This window comes from Notamacropus eugenii, chromosome 1 (genome assembly GCF_028372415.1).
Source record: "Notamacropus eugenii isolate mMacEug1 chromosome 1, mMacEug1.pri_v2, whole genome shotgun sequence".
Taxonomy (NCBI): domain Eukaryota; kingdom Metazoa; phylum Chordata; class Mammalia; order Diprotodontia; family Macropodidae; genus Notamacropus; species Notamacropus eugenii.
In genome coordinates, this window is record NC_092872.1 from 133,805,343 (window position 1) to 133,826,905 (window position 21,563).

Consider the following 21,563-nt stretch of genomic DNA (forward strand, 5'->3'; position numbering starts at 1 on the left):
CCAAAGGGAGAACACCCAAGAAAGAAGTCTCTTAATTGCCAGTGACTACCCCCACATACACACACATACATACACACACCGCAAACCCCAAGGGCCCACATCTCTACCTAGCGGATCCATGCCAGATGGTTTGCCTGGCATCGATCGGAGCCCCGGAGTTGAGCTTGTTCCAGGAGTTGGGGCATCATTTCTTGGAGTTGGTGTGTTTGACTTGAGACCAGGGGTAGAGGATTTATCATTCTGGAATCAAAGGGGAGAGAAAAAGGAAAACATGAAGAGGCCCGCTCCTTGGACCACAGTCTACAAGAGGCAGCTTTTTCAGGCAGTGCATTATGCTCACCCTCCCTTTCCACCCAACAAGAAATACACCCAAGAAGCTCTTTCTGGGTTACTTGAGAAATCTGCATCTACACCCCTCCTCCCGCTGCCAATCATTAGCACACAAGGAGCAGCAAACACCACCTACGTGACCAAGGTCTTTTGTCTTAGAAGAAGGAGTACTACTGGAGGAGGCGACCGAGGCAGGGCTATTAGGAGCATCCTTTTTCAGTCCTCGGGTTTTATCTATCCCATTTTCAGGAGGGGAGTGGGCTGGACTGACCCGGGGTGTGGCTGGATCCTAAAAACACAAGAAATGCATTTATGGCAACTGCTAAGGTCAAATATTCAAATTTATGGTTGCTAGATGGGAGAAAGAAGGAGAACAAATTGATTTGGACTTGGTGAAGAGTCTAGACCCTGAGAATAGACCAGCTTCAGGGATCTCTACATTCCTACAGACATTTTGGAGGTATAACAGAGAGATCTTAGAATTAGAGTTGGAAGAAAGCTAAGCATCCAAACCCATCAGTTTACAGATGAGAATGGATAAGTGAAATTATTTGTCCAGGGTCATAGAATTAACTAGTAGTAGATTTGGGATTAGAATCCAGGTCTCACAACTCCAGTGGCCAGCGTTCTTGCCATGATATACCATCTCTAACCTGCTGGGATTGATTTTATAGAGGAATGACCACACCTTCCTGTAATTATGGACACGGGTCTGGTTGGATGGGCCAAAGAATTGATCAGGGACAAGTTTTTCCTTTAGTGTATATTTTAGCATGCTTGTGGTGATCTATTTCAGAAGAGAAGGCAAAGTTACTTATCCCAGAACCCTCAAAAACTCCCATTTAATGTTTTAAGAATCACATTCTTCCTTAGAACGCAAGTAAAAAGCAGCTTGGTGGGGATAAAACTCTGCTTAACCAGAGAGTTAACAGGAGATACAGATCTACAGCTGTCATCTTTCCCTCAGCTCAGGAGCCACGGGATTTAAGGCCCTTTTCAATACTGTTCATATGTGATCACTTGTCTCTGCTACAGCCTCATATCACCTAAGGATTCTCAGAATGGATTTCGAATCTTGGTCCTTTGTAAAAAAAAAAAAAAAAAAGCAAAACAAAAACAAAAACTTCATTTTTCTTCTAAATATTCTATTGACAACACAGTCCCTCACTCACCTCATTGGACACGTCTACCACAAGGTCATCGCTCTTGTCACCATCGCTATCCTGCAACATAAGGGGAGGTAGGTAACAAATGAGAATACCCTCCATGCTTACCTCTAATAGTCTCTACCTCACCCCTTCACTTCCACAGAACACCTTCCCTGATTAACCACCCATCAATCTGATTACTCTTACCCTGCAGTCTCCCTTTTGAATTCAGTTAGCCAAACACTGATGTGCACTAGTGTTAACTCTTTTCCTGACTCAGTTACAGTTAACATGTCCTTCAGTCTCCCCTACCGCAGACTATAAGCCCTGTGTAATCACTCAAAAATGTCACTTTTACTCATCTCTTACAATACGGGGTTGGAGTCACAAAGCATTAGATAGACACACTATAATAGAAAAGCCAACCTATAAGCAACAAGAGGTACATTCAAAATAAGAAGGCCAGATAATCAATGCCACTGGAGCTCAGGAAGGCAAGAGAGCAGTCTATGAGCTGAGTGATGACAGAAGGCTCCACAAACTAGGGGGATTTGCTCTGGGTCCTAAAGGATGGGAAAAGAACACCTGAGTAAATGAGCAAAGTTGAAAATGAGGGATGGACAGTTCTTGGAGTCATCTCTTTCCAGCAAGGAGAAGAAGCCTATTTCATTAGTATCCAAAAGACCTTTTGCTCTCTCTGAACAGAGAACTTCAAGGCCACTAAAATAAATTTTTAAGAACTCCAGATGATTAAGATAGTTTCCTTCGCCCCCTCACTTCCTCTGCTAGAACAGAATGGAGTCCTGGCATGTCACTGTGTCTAGGAGCAAGGTCCTTCAGTATTTCTTGCCCTTTGAGAAGGATTCCATCTCATAACCACAGTCTGTGCTCTGTTTTGAGTCAGTAAGGTTCTATTACAAAGGATGTCTATAAGCACTGGTCTTGGATTGTGTAGGTGGCCTCTAGACACTTTTGGGTACAGGTTAAAACTATCAAGGTTAGTCTTTGGTGGGGAGATTCTTAAAAAATTCTTAAAAACCCCTGAAAAGGGGGAAAGGGCACCTCTATAAATGAAGAAAAACACAAAAAGAACATTCGACACAAGCCACAAATGTCCATTTCATTCCATTTGTTTTGTGCTGTTTTTAAACAGCACCTAATAAATTCTACACATTACTTTCACAATTGCCCTCCTCCTCTTTGCTGCTTTCTGAACTTCCTAATGTTCTCCTCTGTGAATTGTTTTGAAAAAAAAAGTTACAATGACTTACTTTTAACTATCATTGTTGTCACCCCTTCTTTGCCTCACCACAATTTCCATAATTAAAAATTAAAAGGAAGAAAGGGTATGTGTGGGGGAAACCCTGAAAGACAAGATGGCCCATGAGGGCAACATGCAGTTTGAGGGCTGGTGTGTGGAAACAAGAGCAATGCTGGTAAAAAGTATGCGGTCATCTCCTCTGCACTGATGGGCAATGGGAGAGGAGGGTTTGGGGAGGAGATGCATGAAAACTTTAGCATACGAACTTTTGATCACTAGTGGAGAGGGCTGGTTTTATCTCCTGCCTGCTCTTTCCCAGGAGGCTCTGTGGATCCTACCTAGTTACCTGGTCCTGGAAGCAGGGAGAGGGTCCAATGCCCCTGGGAGAGGGTCCTAGGCCTTTCCCCTTATCAGCCCTCCCATTTCCCCCAAAAAATGACAGTCCCACCCAATCAGACCTACATATCGACTCATGCTGTCTTTCTCTTCCGCTTTTCTCTTCTTGGAGTCAATGCCGTAGTCAGTGGAACTTCGATGCTTCTCACTAGCCCTCAAGCTTTCAGAAGGAGACACAGAGTTATTCTGAAACAAAGAGATTGGTCCTGCTATTAGAGACATGTTTTTGTGTGCATGAGGCAAGTGAAGAAGACTCCTGTTATTAGCACTGAGTGTGCAAATCCATTTACACAATGCACTGGTGCCCATGCCCATGAGTTTACAAACACACATGTAAACTTTTTGTCTACCCAAGTCTTCTTGCAGACAAGTTGGCAGTAGAAGCCTCAGGCTACAAATATTCTCCCCATACCAGCTTTCTAACATTTTAGTCTAAATATCTGAGACGAATACTGCTAACTGTGTCAACCATTCATACAGAAATACTAGTGAGAACACTCTCTCTCTCTCTCTCTCTCTCTCTCTCTCTCTCTCTCAGAAATACTTGTTGGAACTCCAAAAGACTCATGACGGAAAATGCTATCCACATTCAGAGAAAGAACTATGGAGCCTGAATGCAGATCAAAGAACACTATTTGCTCTTTTTTTCTGTTTTTTCTTTCTTGTGGTTTCTCCCATTCTTTCTAATTCTTCACAACATGACTAATGTGAAAATGTTCAATAAGAATGTATATGTAGAGCCTTTATCAGATTGCACACTGTCTTGGGCAGGGGGAGGGGAGGAAGGCAGAGAAAATTTAAAATTTAAAAGTTTTATTTAAAAATTTAAAACTCAAAAGTGAATGTTGAAAATTAAAATTAAATAAATTTAAAATTACAATGAAGAAACAAAAAGAAATCCAAATTGGCAGACAATCATTCATGTTTTCAAGATGGAAAACTAGGGTCCCAAAAGGTCAAGCAATCTGTCCAAAGCCAGGGAGCAACAGAAAGAGACAGCAAACAGAGCACTGGGTCCAAAAACACGTCATGCTCTTGCCATTGAAGGAATCCAGGCTTCTAAGAGCAGCACTCGGAATTGTGGGGTCAGAGGATGGAGAAAGAGCAAGATGTAACGACTAAAAATGAACGTACTGTTCCTGGAAAGTCTACTCTTTTGCTACAAAACAAAGAGGTGCCATGTGGGAAAGTCTTTTAAGAGAAAATATACAGGGACGTCTCACTAAACCAGTACAGAAGACCTCTCCATGATGATAAGAAGAACTCTGGAAGCTAAGCAAGGAGAAATCAATGGAGGTGACATTAGCCAATGGATCATTTTGCCTGTGTAATACCATCAAACCCAGTCTCATCCTGGGGGTAATTCTGGTGTTTGTATTTCATGCTCCTCCTAGATCTAGACCCTGTGACACTTCTTCAGACCCTGAAAAATAGGCCAAAAATTACCCTGGATTGAGGAGGGAGAAATAATAATCATTCATAGCCTATCATATTTCTACAGCGTTTTAAAATAGACAAAGCAAGAGAAGACAGAAATGGTCACTTGAGGGGAATTCCCATTTGCCCCCAAAATTCTATGGTGATGTCCCAGACCTCTGTTTTCATTTGTATGGGGAAAACTTTCTAGCATGGAAAGAAGTCAGAAACTCATCTGCAATTTGTAATTTGAGAGAGCTGTCTAGGGGCACTGAAAGGTTAAGTGACTTTGTCCATGGTCACAGATCTAGCAGGACTTAAGCCTTCCTGACTCCAAAGCTTCCTCTGACTTTACCTTGTGCTTAAGGACCCACACCCTGTAGCCTATGTACAGAGCAAGGGGACAGTGAGAAAGGGAGGGATGTGTGTGTGTGTGTGTGTGTGTGTGTGTATGTGTGTGTGTTGGGGGCAGCACAAACGATGCTGTGATAAGAGAAGCAGCAGCACAACAAATTCATTTCCTAAGCCTGTTTCTGTGCAAAGCCCGTCCCTGCCAAGTTTCTGCCTGGAGCAAATTAAAATGGCAGAGTTATAAAGCCTTGAACAGAGAGTGGAGGTTATAATGGAAAGTGCAACTCAACCTTAACTACAGCAGCGCAAACGGGCAATGCTCTAACACAGATGCAATTCAATTAGTTCCTCCAAGCGCCGGCAGAAATTACCATCATTTCAGCTCTTCTAACAGTGGCTGCCACCCCATGCTAAGTAGAAATGTTTTTCAGCTCTTCTGCTTCCCTTTTCAGATGGGAAAGAAAGGGAGAACGAAAGCAGCTCATGTTTCTCCTCAGTACCCAGTAAGTAGCTTTGGATAACACGGAGTCCTTTCTTCTCATGCAGTCAGGCTGAAAAACCTTGCAACTACCAAAGAGTCATGTCAGGCATTTAGAGGCATCGATCCAGTCCGCCTTTTGTCGGCAGGTGGCCAAAAAACTAAGTATTTTTTATTGCTTAGACTAGGCAAGGAAATATGAATGAATCTATCTGTGATTATACTCCATATTAACCCCCATTGGGAAAACTTTCAGGGGCCATCCCCTCCACACCCCCTCTTTCACCACCACTACCCAGCCTCCCCCTCATCTGAAATATTTCTATTCTCCTTTCCCCTCCCTCCTTGGAGGACTTGCCCTTTCTCGATGACCTGGCTGCCAAGGGACAGATTAATGACCTCCCTAACCCCACCCCAATACACACCAACCCCCTCTTGTCTTTCTTCCCTCCCCCCTTCTGCCCTCCAGCTCAGATGGTACTTTGATTCATCTTTATCTGATCCTCCAAAGGCTCATTTGTGGCCTCTGTGCTCTGAATGCCTGAAGTGCATGGATGACAGGAGATCCATGCAAAGGGAGGATTTTTAGTGGGGTAGGGGTTTTTTTGGGGGGTCCCTTTGGGGTTTCTAACAGAAAGCTTTCATTGAACTGGGCATAAAGCCCAAAGCAAAAATAAATAGGTAAAATAAAATGGCAGCAACATAAACAAAAACGGGCAAGAAGGGGGCTATGGGAGAGCAGGTTTGGGGAAAGCCATGAAGCTGGACTTCCTGAGAGTCTCAGATACTTGCACAGCACTGTCATATACAACATTTCATCTGAGAGCCAGCACTGACATAAAACAAAGCGTCATGGACTTGGTGTGCATGAACCTGGGTTCAAATCCCAGTTCTGCCTTTGTGACTGCACAAATCAGCTCACTCCTCTAAACCTCAGTTTTCTCATTCATAAAATGAAGAGCCTGGCCTAAACCACCTCTAAGGAGGACAAGATCCTATGCTCTTCACAAATACCCGGGAAGGAAGCAGTCAGGGTCATGTATTATTATCTCCCTTTTACAGATGAAGAACCAGAGGCCCAGATGAGTAAAATTACTCCCCCTTCAATGTCACCCAAAATGGTGGCATAGAAGGATAACTGATTCCCTGGCTGCCAGTGACTCTTCCAATGTACCACACTGCTTCCTCCTTAGGGAGGTGGAATGGGGGCAGGGGTGGGGAGAGGAAGGGAAGAGGGGTTCAGTTTGTAGAGGGTTGATTAATCCAAACACTGTTCTCTAGCCAGGTTACTAAAATGAATTCTTTCAAATGTAACCAAAGGAAAAGACAACATGAAAAGAAAATGGCTAATAGAGAGATGAAGGATTCTTTTTTTTTTCTTTTAAAAGGATGGGGGCGATGGGGAACCTGCCCGAGGCAACGACTGCCAGCAACCCGTGCTATTTAGATGGTTAGTGAAATGCTTGACCTTCCAAGTCCCACTTAACACAAAGTAATAACCAAAGCCATCCCAACAGATTAGATGGCCCAAGATAAAAGAACAGTGATCAGAAATTAAATAGCTTGGCTAATCACTGGAGGAGTTTTTTTCCTCATCCACAGACTCTAGTACACTCACTCTGGAGGCTTATTCACTTGAAATGGAATCTCAGGGCCCCAGTGTAATCAAAACGATTTAAAAGGAACCTCAGAGCTAGGAGAGCTGGCACCCAGCAAAAGGCAGCCTGGAAGGACAATGAGAGTTTGCTAAGGTTCCCTTCACCAAACTGAACAGAATGGGAGGGGGGGAGAAAGTAAGGCATTCTTTTCCTTGATAATCACGGGCTGCTTTCTCCCTTCAAGAAACAACAGGATAAGAATGCAGAAGATGGCCTTTGAAGATTTCAGAGCTAGAAAACAGCAGGCAGGCAAACCCTAAACGCACATGCACATGCATGCACACACATGCACACACGCGCGCACACACAGACACACACCAGCCCATCCCCAAACCAAACCCTGTAACACAGTCAAAAGCAGGTCACTTACCGCGCTGGATTCTCTCTCTTTCCAAAATGAAGCCCGAATCAGAGGCAGGGTTGTTCGTCCAAGATAAAAAGTGGGGGGAGGGGGGAGGAAGGATTAAAAAAAAAGAAAACAAGTTCAGACTGAGCCCAACATAATGTGAGCTGGCCTTTTACTTTGCTCTGTTTTGTCTCCTTATTAATAGGTGCCAGTCCCAGTTCACTGAGTTCCTTGGGGGTTGACATACTAATGGCCTTTCTGATGGTCTGTTTAAAAATTAATCTTTCTGGGCTTGAGTGCTTACACTGGCCCTGATCAACACACCAGGAAGACACAGAGAACAGAACGACTGTTTTATACTCTTAAGAATTAAGTTCTAGACTTGGGCAAGTCACTCGATGTCTGTCTCATTTTGCTCCTTTGTAAAATGGGGATGGGGGGATAAGACAGCGGGGCACACGCCTCTAGAGTCTCTTCCAGATCTAAAGGTCTGATTCTCTGACCTGAGAGTGAGTTACTCAAAAGACAGCTACCTGGAAGAGTAACAGGCTAGCAAAAGAACTGTAAGCAGCAGAAGGGGGTTTGGGGATGGAAAAGGGTTTTGCACATGCTTCCCACCAGGCCAGAGAAAAGCTTGAGAACTGTAGCTCCCAGGGAACTGGGCAGAGCACCAAAAAGCAGGAAAACCCACAGCCAGAGAGAATCCAGACATGCAACGTAGACTGCAGCCTTCCTGCTGTTAAGCCAGTGGCCAAAGGGTTAATCTGAGGGCTGAAACAAAGAATGCCATTTTCAAAGCCAATTCTGGGGCAGAATTTGCATTCCCTTCATCATAGTCCCTAGATGATATGGAGCAGAAATCAACAGCCTTTTCAAAGGAATGCTCGAAGAGGCCACCATCATCTTTGGGGCTGGGGGAGAGTGGAGGGTACTGAGAGAGATGAGAGAGAGAGAGAGAGAGAGAGAGAGAGAGAGAGAGAGAGAGAGAGAGAGAGAGAGAGCACTGATTATAGACATTTCCTGACTCAAAGGGGTAGGTAGGGAGAAGAAAGTTGGTGCTATCTACAAGCACATTTCTGAAGAGAGTATACAAGTCCTCCACTCAACAAGGTAGACAGAGGTGTCTGCTGCCAAGGATAGCAGCGTCACGCACTGACTCAAATATTTGTTGAACACCTACAATGTGCAAGCCTCTGCTTGGAACCAACCATGGGAGGTGCAAAGATGAATTAAGACATAGTCCCTCTTACCTACTAGGAAGCCCAGAAAGCAGAAACACAAAAGAACAAGGAGACATGGTAAGTTCAAGGACAGGAGCGGGCAAGTAAAACACCCTAGGAGTTCAGAGGTTAGACAGATCACATCTTATTAAAATGGAGGAAAGCTTCATAGGAGGGGGCATTTGATCTGGGCCTTGAAGAATAAATGACTCTAACACAGAAGGGGAAGCTGGGAAGAAATAAGGAGAATGCACTCCAGGAAGCTTGAACAAATCCATATATAAATGACCAACCCCTTAAAGGAAGGAAAAGTAGGCAAGACAGGCAATATTTTACCTAGCATCAAGTATATTCAAAACAAACCAGGAGCCAAGAGTCACAGTCATTACAGCACAACTTATTACGATGTCATTCAAAGAAAGTAATAAGCTAAAGAGTATTCCAGGGCCACCCCTAAGACTGTGAACCACAAGGTAGCCAGGACTCCTGAGCGTCAAGACTATCCCAATTCTGAACCCACTGAGAAAGGGTGAGGGCAAGCAAACAGCTGGTTTTAGCAGGGTAGCAGGTTCAACTTACTATGTCCTTTGGGTACCTCTGGGAATAACATAGTAATAGTTTTTCTATGAAGTTTGTCTGTTTAAAAATTATCCTTTTTGAAACCAATTGCTTCAATTGGCTCTTGCCAACCAGGTAGCTAAAATAGAGACCACAGGGCTCTGATGGGACGGGGGAGGAGACAGTGGGAATGAGGCATCAGCCACCATAAGGGAATTATTTGTGCTTCATTTGTGCTGGGATTGGGGGTGTGGGAAGAATGGAACTTTAAAAAAAAAGCATCTCTCCCTCCCTAATCTACCTGAAAGCTCCTAATTGAACTCTGTGAGCCTGTCTGGTTCACTGAGAAGCCAAGGGCTTGGTCTCCTCTCAACAAAGGATTGTGAAACCCTGTGGTTCCAGGACTAACTCTCTAATCCATATGATTCCAAAACCCAGGAGGGAAAGAGAAGGAGAAAAAAAAAAGGCTCAACTGGTCATGCCTCCAAATTCCTTGCAGGGTTTAAGCCAGAATGCAAAGAAGAATACTTCATACAAGCTGAAGAGGATGGGTGTGTGCGTCTTTGGGGTGAAAGGTACAGAGGAAGAGAATGGAGGATGTGGTTATGGGAATAGTGGGGAAGGCTGGGCAGGGAGCCCAGCTATGAACACACCTAAGGATCAATCACATCTCCAAATCTCCAAAGAGAAAGACTTGGAGAGTCACTCTCCAGGAAGAAAGATGCCCCTATCTCATTCTATCTTGGGTCTACCCTACTCTCCCCATTTTAAAGTTGATTAATTAATAAATCAATCATCCATTCAAGCATCTATTGAGCACCTACTCTGCATCCCTAACATCATGCCAGATGCTGTGAAGAATTTAGAAATAACAGGGGGTTCTTGTGCTTTGACGAACCAAGCTCCCTTTTTCAACTACATTATATTCCATGACTAAGTATAGCCATGGTTCAGAAAAGACAAGACTTTTAAGGGTTGAAAGTGTGACAAGAAATTTCCCAGAAGAGGGTAGGTTTATAGAAACATGGAACATAAATTTAGAGTGAAAAGGGACCTTAGAAGGCTAAGTCCCAACCCCCTCATTTTATAGATGAGCAAACTGAGGCACTGGGAGGTGAAGAATTTGTCCAGCTAGTTAAGAGTCTGAGTCAGGCTTTGAACTCAAGTCTCCCTGGCTCCTCCCTCCCCCCCCAAATCCAATGCCCATATGCTAAGCTTCATTCACTGGAATTTGATGGATGGATGAGTTTTAGATAGGCAAAGGTAAGAGGGGGGATTATTACTCCACAACAGAACAGCAAGGTACGTGGCGATGGTCATGGAGTGTTCATTGTATGCTGGCTGAGGAGCTGCTTCTGGGTATAGTAGAGGGTATATTTTTTAGAATAAGGAAAGTCAAGCTCATATACGATTCTAATTTCTTTACTGTCCTGCTGGTCTTAAAAAGAGCAGGAGACAAATATATAGTTCTTAACAGCAGCTCCTCTGTCTCTTCCCAGACCTGTAACAGGACATGTATCCTAATGGAATCCTCCTTCCACTTTCTCCCCCTTTTCCTTCCATGGCCTTACCTCGATGATCCAGCTCGTGATGGTTTTTCTCATCTTTCACAGTCAAGTGGGCCTGACTGCCAAGGGCACCAAGCGCTAGTAGCCCTGAGCTGCTTCCTGTGACTGGAGGAATGCCTGGTGGCTGGAGGCCGGAAGGGTGAGGCGGCAACTGGACAGGGGGGCCATGAGTGGCGTGAGAGAGGTGCTGGGCCTGGAGCTGCTGCTGCTGTAATAAAGCCAGCTTGAATAAGTAAATTGATGAGGAAATAATGCATCAGGAAGATATTAGAATGGCAATGTGATAATACAGGTGAGTGGAGAAGGGGCAAATCCCATTTCATGCACTCATAATGGGGGTGGGGTGGGAGGGGTTACGGTAGAACAACCCAAAACCTTTGACCAAGGCTCAGACAACATCTTCTTCTCTCTGAAAGAACAGCCTGAATTAATGGACTTCAATTTAGATACGAGATTTCTACAAACACTCCACCACATAGACTCAGGATGGTATTTTCAATGCCAGTTTCCAAGACAGCAATAAATAATGCATGCTTTTTAAAAAGAACAACCCGAGTTCATCAAGGACTCCCTCTTACTGCAAGGAAATTCATTTTTAACTCTTCAATGTATCCCAGTTTTTAGGTCTTTAACAAACAATGTTGGCAGCCCAGTTCTTATGGCAACATCCCTAGGAAAGCCCCCGGCCCTGTGACCCTAGAGTTCTTGTGGTCTGCAAAGTTTGCCAGCTGCAGGGTTAGAATGAGAAATTGGTTATTAGGAGACTAAGGAAAGGTTGTCTCCTGTGCAAGGAGAAGGGGGAGGGGGGAGAGAATGGCAGGTTGGAGCTAGGGGGCAACCTAGATTCACATTGACTAACATCCTGAAGGAAGCAGCCCACCGCATCCCCATCTGGGTTACATTCTACCAGTTCCCACTCACCCCGAAACTTCTAGGAAAGACATTCATTGGAAATGCAAGCTTTCTAACCCCATGCCCATGGTGAATAAACCCCTTGGACAGCTACCACTGCAACGAAGGCTCTAAGTCATCACAGCATGCTCAGCTATTCATCATCACCACACCACAGCCCATCAGCTTTGTGGACCAGGCAGCACAGCACTTCCTTTTGAATAAGGACCGAAAAATCAGCCTGGGCCTGGGGAGAGATGGTGGTATTGACAATCTGCCCAGAGCTCTTCCCTTTCAAGAGATTTTTAATGTCGGAGGGAAAGGAGGGAGTGAGAGAGGAGGAGAATACAGAGTTCAGGTGGTCATGCAATCAATAGCATTGAATTCCTGTTGGATGGGGATTCATTTTTAACTGAGATGGTATCCTGATGGGCCACTGACACACTGCCCCCTCCCCCCAACTCCATGAAAAATTTCCATAGCACAGGCAAGAAACGACAAAGGTTTAAGACTCCAGTGGTCCAGATATCTGGCGATGATGATTTCTAGGGTCAAGAGCTGGAGATTTTCATTTCCTCCTTATCACAGGCCTCAAGCTTCTATTTCCTTAAGCATGGGTCTGATCATGTCACTTTCCCTATTCCAAAAAACCTCAGTGGCTCCCCACTGCCACTAGAATTAGGAACACCTTGAGCTGGCATTTAATTAATGCCCTCTTCAAGTTGGCCCCAACCTACCTTTCCAGACTTATTTCCTATCACTGCCCTTCATATATTCTGACAGTCTACTTCCTGACAGAACTAGTGTATTAGCCATTTCTAGAACTCTATATTCTGACTCCCAACTTCGTGCCATAAGACAGCCTGCCACCCTGTCTGGAAGGACTCCCTCCCTCTCTTCCATCTTTTAGGGTCTTTAGCTCTCACAGCATAGCTCAAGTACATCCTACTGCAAAAAGCCTTTCTTGGTATTTCCAGACCTTAATATATAATTTCTCTTTTGTAACTGTTCTATATGCTGAACCCTCCCCTTAAAACATAAAATCCCCTGAAGACTACGACCTCTGTTTTTTTGTCTGTCTCCAGCATCTAGGCATAGGACTTTAATAAAGGCAGACCCTTAAAAAATTCATAGCTGGACACACCCATATGCCACATATTCTCAAACATTTCCTTATTTCTCTTTTTATGTTGGTTTTGAATTGTTTCAGTCATGTCCAGCTCTACATGACTCCATTTGGGGTTTTCTTGGCTAAGATACTGGAGTGGTTTACCATTTCCTTCTCCAGCTCATTTTACAGATGAAGAAATGAGGCAAACGGGTTAAGTGACTTCTCCAAGGTCACACCACAAGTATCTGAAGTCAGATTGGAACTCGTCTTCCTCCAGAGTCTAGGACATTAATTACCATTTAATCAATAAGTATTATTTGTATATCATGGGCCAGGATACCTCCGTAAGCGTTGCAAATACAATGAATGAAGCAATTCAGATTACAAGTAGCTTTCACGAACTAAAGGGAAAGACATTCACAAACTGTGCAGAGTAACACTTGGAATGAGGGAGAAAGAGCATAGAGCAGACCTGCACAAAACCTACAATGGAAGGGCTGCTACCATTATTAAGGTAGCAAAGCAGGTGACGAGTTTGTAGTAGAAATAGCACCAGACTTTATGGTGGGAAACCCTCTGTTCAAACCTCAGTTTGGCCACTTGACTACAAGTGGCCTATGACTTTGAACCTCCATGTCCTCATCGGCTAAAATGGGGGGAGGGGAGTGATAATAAGAACTATATCCTAAGGTTGTGGTGAGGTAACTGCTCAGTAAACTAAAAAGTTCTATTGAAATATAAGCTATCCTGGCTGCTGGTTTCAGTGAAGAAAGCTTATTCCAACTCCCAGATAATCTGAAAGATTGAAATGAAGATGTCTAAAGCTGTATAATCTGACATTATTAGCATGCAAAGCCCACCTCTTTCAGGAAGCTTTCCTTGACTAATTAATTAGAAGACAGTTAAAGGATACCACCTTTGGTTCACAGCTAGTGCTGAAATTTAACTCCAGTCATTCCATGACAAGAACTTCCTTCACTATTTACATGTAATTACAATGTTTTTCTTAATTGGTTTAGAATTAATTCCAGAATTGATTCCATTTTGTCACAGGTGTTATTAGCACATCCCTTCCCTTTCGATGGAGAACGGGCAGGACTCTGGCTTTTTAATTCACTTTTCATATGGAATATGTTTAATGAAGATGAGGGTAGAATAGGAACAGCATTTCATACCTGCATAATTCTTTCCTTAATCCAACACAATAATAACTGATATTTACATGGTACTTTCAAAATTACCATTGTATTTTTACAAGCATCATCTTACTTGATTTTCTTCACATCAGTCTCACAAAGTAAATCTTACAAGTATTTTCCTCACTTGACAAATGAGGAAACTGAGGCACAGAAAGTTAAATGATTTGTCTACGGCTATGTCCCACAACTATTAAGTACTGGAGGCAGGATATGACCCCTTACTTTCAACTTGGAGCCTAATAAACTTTTTCACTACACCCGGCTGCCTTTAGAGGGATAATCAAACTTCATTTATTCAAGAAGGACAGAAGGTAAAGGTCAGTAACCACCTTTTCTTTTTGGGCGGGGGAGGGGTAGAGGGGACACTGGTTTTAATTTAGAGAAAGCCTTAGAAGATTAAGACTGATATGCCCATTGCCTGGCCCAAGTTGGTTGAAAAGCATGAATCAATTACAATTAATAACAAAAACAGGGCAGTTGTTCTAAACTGTGGATCTTCCCCATACTGAAGCACTCTGATAATCCTCCTCTCCCCCCAACAAAGCCACACACATACACACACATGCCATCCTTCAAGTCAGGAATTCAACTCCCTCTAATGGGAACCAGATGTTTGGTTGAACTGCACCTTCAACCTTCCCATTTCTCCTTTGTACCCCTGACCATCCACTCTCTCCCTGTTCTGACCATAGGAAGATAAAATTGAGAATTTGGATCCTAAGCCATTTTGACATGTGAAATGGAATTAGCAGCACACTTAAGGAATGACTAGGATGAATACTGTAGTTTTTGAATGTACAGGAAATTTTCCCCATCACTAACTGCAGTCATGATTCTTCAGTCAGAGAAGATCATAGACAGGCATACTCTTTCACAAGGGTAGTAGCTGTTTAGGGAGAAGAAAGTTTTTAAAACCAGCTCATTTCTGAAACAAAGGACATGTGATCCCTTCATGTTACTAAATATTTTAATGTCTAAGGAGTCACAGTATAATTAAAGGCACCAGACACAAAGTGGATTGGCTTCATTGTTCATGCATAGCAGAGACCCACATGAGAGGAATACAGATTTAGAGCTGGAAGAGACCTTAGAAGTTATCATGTCCATCCTATGTGTGTCCAGACAGCTGAATCAGAATTTGGCTAAGCAGTATCCAAATATGACTAAGAGATGGTAGGGTCAGGCAAAGAATTCAGTCAATGAATACAAAAATTCAAAAACTGAGAACTTCTCATTGAAGCAGGACCACATAAAAGTCAGAAGTTGGGCAGATGGCTGGGTGGGAGAGGCAATTCTGCCTTATCTCTCAGTGGATGGAAAAGCCTTGTTGTTACACTCTCTGATTTCAGATCCTGTTGTTATTCAGCCGTGTCTGGCTCTTTCATGACCACATTCTTGGCAAAGATACTGGAGTGGTTTGCCATTCCTTTCACATTTTACAGATGAGGACACTGAGGCAAATAGGGTTAAGCAACTTGCCCAGGGTCACAAAGTTAGTATCTGAGGGTGGATTTGAACTCAGGACCTCTTGACTCCAGGGTCATTACTCTATCCACTGTGCCACCTAGCTGACCATTCAGATCTTCTAGGCCCCCATCCCTCCCCCACTCCCAACAATGAGTTGATAGCACTTAATGTAGGTAAGAAACTGAACCAAAGTTCTCTCTCGCCTGGAGCATGTGAGAAGACCTCTTCTCTCCCAAGAATCTGTATTCCCTGAGAGTGTAATCTTCTGTTTTTGGTCACCCAATAGCCTCAACCTAGACCAGGTGCTAAGTAAATGGTAAGCTGGACCACCTTACATGCCATGTAGTAAGAGCTGTAAAGCAGTTTGCTTCCAAAACAGTCAGTGTCCATCTTCATCTGGCCTTCTCCATTTCAAGTGAAGCCAGGTCTCTCACAAACTCTAGCCATGTCTGAAAGGCAGCCCTGACTTGATAAAGAAGCCAGAACATTGTGCTGCAGAGCTGGTTAAGAAGGGAAGCATGATGCAGTCATGTTTTCAAGACCTGGGAAGCCTTTGCAGCACACTAGTATAAATCACTTCAGTAACTGCCGAAGGCTCTACCCTTAGCCATTTTGCAGCTTCCAGGCTCCTGTTTCCCCTAATCCTCAGAACACCAGGATTTTCCTACAAAACAATAAAGATACTGCAGAAGAAAATCGAAACCACCCAGGCGTTTTGGCCCCAAACAAGGGGAAATGTGGGCTAGAGATCAGGCACTGCTGGTCTAAGCAGTCAGGTTCCCCCCTCCTTCCCTGTTGCACTCCAAACAAAAGAGATCTCAGGAAGTGCTGCCCTCCAAGGCAGACACATTTCCCTCTGAGACCTTCTGTGAAGGTGCCAAAGAAATATGGATCAAGAGGAGAAGACACTGCAAAGGACAAGAAAGGTCTGGCGGGAAGATCTTGCGTGTAGAGTGTTTAATGGGATTATGTACATCACGCTTCATGCCTTTGTTAACAGATTTAATGCTTCACCACTTTAAGTTCACCACTTGGGTTAAATTTAGTAAAGTAGTCTAATCATTTCCAGAGCTCTGACCAAATCAAGGGCTCCATTTCACAGGAGAGCCAAAGACAATGTCCTAGATGCATAAAATTAACAGTTCTTGACCTCAAAGGAAAGGAAGAAAGATTACCGACTCCTGGTCTGGGTGACAGGGGCCCTTCTTTCCTATCCAACATTTCTGAGCAAACAAGTCTCATTTCCAACTTGGTTGTTTGTGCTTTTACAAAAAAACTTCATCAATCGGATGCGCCTCACTGCCATCTCTAATAATGATTTGTATTATCCTTCTCCCTGCCCTCAATACAACAAGAGGGCCAATAAGCTACATTGGGAATCTGTCCTCTCCCCCCCCCTTTAAAAATTCTCTGATACTTTACAGTGGGGATTTTTAACCCATTGTGCATAGCTGGGAGCCTATGGACTCCTCAGAATAATGACTGTAACTACATAAGATAAAATGTGACATAACAAAGGAAGTCAGTTATATGAAAACTGTCACCAAAATATTAAAAAAAAGTTCACAAACCCCAGGTTAAGAACTCCTGATCTAATAGTAAATGGTACTACTAAGAGTCTTCATCCAGGGGGTGTATTAAAAGAGAACAGAGTCTCTGAGCTAGGAACTGGGGGGATAAAAGAAGTTTCAGTTATGAGCATCCCAGGAACTGTAACCAGCAAGTTAAAAGTAAACTCAGAGACTGGGTTACAAATAACTTGGCAGAGTCTCTACCCCACTTCTGGAAATACAAGCATGGTCTGTAAGTCACTAACCGAGGATAGATTGTCTCTTCAAACTCTCCCCACCATCCCCAGGCTCAGACTTTCTCTAAGACAGTGTTAGGAGCTAGGGCTCAAGAAGGGTGGAGCTACTGCTTACTGCCACCAGCCTAGCCTGTCCCCCCTCCTCCCAGTTAACTAGAACAGATGCAATCTCCTGGCTCCAGATTTATTCTTAGGACACTTGAGTCACACGTGAACTGGGAGAAGTGGGTGGGGCTGACAGCCCTTTGCCCTTCCTCCCACTTCTTCTTCCCAGTACAGGCCCCTCCCTCAAAAGCCAGAGCAACACTGAAAGGAACTTGCCCTCTAGACTGGCCAGCCCCTATATGGGTGCTGGCAAGGTTGCCACTACTCTGCCTAGGGAGGGTTTTACCTACTGGGACCACTTGGCCTTCCACTATTAAGGCCAAGACCTTTCCTATCCACCTCCCCCACTCCCCACTTTCTATCTCTGGCCCCAGTAGCTGATGAGCTTCAAACATCTTCACTGTAGTAGCTGCTGGGTCCCGGGCTTCTTCTAGAAGAGATAAAGGACGGCTTGACTGGATTAGCTCTCCTTTGCTGGAGTGCAGTCAAGCACAGCCTCCTCTGCCCGTAATTCCTGCCTTGTGAGACTCTGTCAGCAGAAGCGATTAAATGGCTGCCTGCTTAATGACAGGACTATGGCTGCATTCAGACAGAGCCGGAGAAGCAATTACCTTGAAAATGGGGGTCACAGGCCCCACTCGTTGGCTTAATTGAATTCCAATATCTGCCTCTAGCTGCCTTGACCTAACGTGTAGCTTCCTAAATACTACTTAAAGAAAGCTCAGCTAATCAAAGCATACAGTCTTCCCTCAATTTTACTGTTCTTTTTTTTTTAATTAAGTAATATTCACCAGGCTGTCCTTATTCCAAAGAGGAAAGAGGGGAGGGAAAGAAGGGGCAGGAATTGAGGCAGTTTTGGGAAGGAAAGAATGGATGGAGAGAGAGAGGGAAAGATCTACCACAAGAGGTGTGACTGCACTGTGAAACATGAAGCAGGTCTGGTTTTAGAGAATCAGGGAGAGTTGTTCAGCTCTAAGACAGAAACGTACCATACCAGAATCCCCATCAGATCAATTCCCAAAACACCCCCTCTCCTTACATCCCCAAACATTTCAGTGCCTGACTCTAAATACAGAGAGAGTATATTATGCAAACACATCATTCTGGGGTCAGCTGGATGTCCCAAGACTTAATGTTCTAATTCTAACCCTGCCACTAACACACTGGGTGGAACTAGGCGAGCCATTTCCCTTCTCTAGAGCTCAGCACTGTCATCTGTAAAATACAGGTGATGGCCAGGCCATTTTCTAGATCCCTTCTGGGTTTAACAGCCTATGCCTCATTCCTTTGATGTTCCCTCTTTATTTCTCTGAGAGGTAAGACCTAGGAAAGTCTTTTAAGTATTCTCTCACATTTTTGGGTTTCCTGGGTTCTTGGGCTTTCTGTTTGTTGACCCAAATATCTATCCATCCTCCTCTTTGCCCTTCTCTCCATGTAATTACAGTGAAAAGTTACCCTAGCCATAGCATTAGTAGACTCCAAGCTTGGCTAACCACCACTCATTGATGGCATGTAGAAATTTCCTTTTGGTGAATGCGTCCAGAAGTACAAACTCGTTGAGTTGGTCATGCAAACAATTATTCCCAGTATGAGTGGTGACTCAGTTTTTCTATCCTAAGTAGATAGAAAGCCAACATAAAACAGCTAAGAAGAGGCAGTGTGGTATCAGAAAAAGAACAGTACACTTGGGAGACCTGAGTCTGAATCCCTCTCAGATACCTGCTAGCTCTATGATCATGGACAAGATACTGAATCAGACCACTGGTTTCCTCATCCATCAGACGGCAATAATGATACCCACAGTGCCTCTCTCACAGGGTAGTTCCAAAGCACTTTGCAAACTTCAAAAATATTACCTGCATGATTACAGTAGTTACAATTGAAATGCAGCCTCTGAGAGCTAGAAAGGGCCTTGGAAAACCACTAGGTCCAAACTTCTTATCATATAGATCAGGACAATGGTGCTTGGTCAAGTCAGATGACTTATTCAAAGATTACATATTTAACTCAGTGGCAGAAACAGAATGAAAATTCCAAGTGTCCTACATCAGGTCTAGTGCTTTCTAATTAAACCATGCTAAAAATAAGAGAGTCACAAAGAGATCTTTGCTAGACAAGGAAAATCTTCTGTCTTTTTTCCTCCTTGAAATAAAGACCAATATAAATCAGAAAGGCAGCAAAGTACAGTGGATAGAGACCTAGCTTTAAAACCAGGAAACCTGAGTTCAAGTTCCATCACTACAATATCCTAGCTGTGGGACTCTGGACAAATCACTTAATTTCTTGGTGCTTCAGGTAGATTCTAATTTGCAGAGAAGGTGCCAACCTCTTCTTGGTAGAAGCAGTTCCCTCATTCAGGAGCTCCCTATACCAAAAAATCGATTCCCTATCCCAAAAAATCTGCAGAAGGGAGGGGGAAAAATATTTTTTTTTCTTGAGTGAGCAAGCTAAAGAATTTTAGGTTCACACCAAATTTTGGTACTTAAGAAAGGAAACAGGAAATACAACACAAAAAATCTAATGGATCCAACAGGAGAAGACTGGCAATCCAGCTATCCATCCACCCCACTGGGCAGCACATGCAGCACAGAAACATTTACATGTATGGCCCAGATTCCAATTTTAAGACCTAAAGGACCTTTTGTGCCAGCTGAGTCCACTGTGACATAATCAACATCAATGCAGGCCACTTGATGCATGGGACATCGAAGCAAAAACCAATGATTCACAGCACAGTTCACATTAACAGTACAACAGAGACAGTTCTGATCCCAGGTGGCTAAAAGAAGGGTGACCCTTGCCTAAAGCAATAGCACTGAACACTGCCTGACCCCCAAAGGCAGGAAGATGCATCATCTCCAAAGCCAGAGCGTGTCTAACGACTGCTCCTTTAAGCCCCACTATACAATGGCTTTTGCCATGTTATCTGTCTTGACAGGCTCCCTTCCTTCCACCTTGGGTCATGGCCACTTTGAGGTAGAAGAAGGGGGATCCTGAGGAACCAATTATCTCCCTTTGCAGGCTAACAGCCACACCAAATAAGAAATTTAGAGGCAGGGGTGGGGATCCGGATGTTTTCAGCTACCCCCAGACTGGGAGCAGGGAAACACTTTGGCAAACCAATTAGGAAATTCAAAGTAGGGTCCAGGAGGAGGGTTAAAGCCACCATTCTTTGAGACCTACTGAGTTCAGGGTTGATCTCTGGTTATGGTAAATGAGAGGAATAAAAGGGATATACACACGGTGAGAGGCAGATTGGGGAGTCCACGTACCCCGATGATGGCATTCAACTCCGTCATGGTCACCTGCTTGGCTCGTTCCACAGCCTGTGCAACTTGCTGTTGGTGCTAAAGGGAACAAGAGCGTATGAACATTAAAACAAGCCTTAGAATACGAGACGGTCCCTACAATGACAGGAAGAATTCTAAATCAGGATTTGGAAACCAAAGTTACAAAGACCACCATTGTTCCCTCAACATTTTCTTACCTTTAAAAAAAAAGCTTAGAAACACATTGCTAAGATGTTCTCATTCTGTTCACATATTTCTCTCTTTTCAAACCCAAAAAGCAAGGGTTTGTAACTTTCCTTATATGTGTCATGGACTCCTTTTCAGTCTGGTGAAGCCTATGGAATTTCCATAATAATGTTTATAGCAGAAATTAAAGATGCAGGAATCCAATAATACTGAAATGGCCAAAAGAGATATATGTGTGTATATATATATATATATATGTTATATATGTATGCATTTTTTAAAGTTCAGAGAATCCCTAATGTATAATTCAGCCACCTCCCAAGCCTTCACCCAAAGCATTCTCTTCTCTGCCCACCAACCACATGTATGAAAATGAAAAGTGATTCACCATACAAAACAGTACGTTATATACAGACAAGACAAAAGAAATTCATCTATGAATGGGTCCCGAGGCAAGTCCAAAGGGACCAAAAACTAGAAGGGGACTCAACTGATTATTTATCCCATATCTTCATTATACATAAACAAGCACCACCACAAAGCAGTTTGAAAAGCATTGTTAAGTATGTTACCCCATTTGATCTTCAAGACCAGGGGTTTCAGACTCCCAGCCAAGCCCAGAATTGGGAAATGTTTAACAAAGCAAATAAAAACACAATACAGCATAGATAATATTCATTTGTGGCTTTCTAAGTTAGTATGTGGCCCACAGGGATCCATTTCTATTTGAGTCTGATACCACTATTCACAACAACTCTGTAAAGCACAGGTACTACC

The 21,563-nt window shown here is 43.6% G+C and overlaps 1 protein-coding gene across 7 annotated transcripts in view; it reads right to left on the bottom strand.

Annotated features, from left to right (window-relative positions):
* Positions 1-21,563, bottom strand: part of TLE3 (TLE family member 3, transcriptional corepressor) — a 59,609-nt gene that overhangs the window by 13,286 nt on the left and 24,760 nt on the right. For 2 of the 7 annotated variants that reach the window (XM_072615411.1, XM_072615400.1), the window contains exons 6-12: positions 20,583-20,657; positions 10,734-10,935; positions 7,409-7,425; positions 3,202-3,321; positions 1,503-1,553; positions 467-619; positions 108-240 (exon numbers count right to left, since the gene is read on the bottom strand). In XM_072615411.1, coding sequence (XP_072471512.1) covers positions 108-240; positions 467-619; positions 1,503-1,553; positions 3,202-3,321; positions 7,409-7,425; positions 10,734-10,935; positions 20,583-20,657 — 751 coding nt within the window. Of the gene's footprint in view, positions 1-107; positions 241-466; positions 620-1,502; positions 1,554-3,201; positions 3,322-7,408; positions 7,426-10,733; positions 10,939-20,552; positions 20,658-21,563 lie in introns of all 7 variants that reach the window. The other 5 variants (XM_072615408.1, XM_072615391.1, XM_072615383.1 and 2 more) reach the window with 3 other exon arrangements.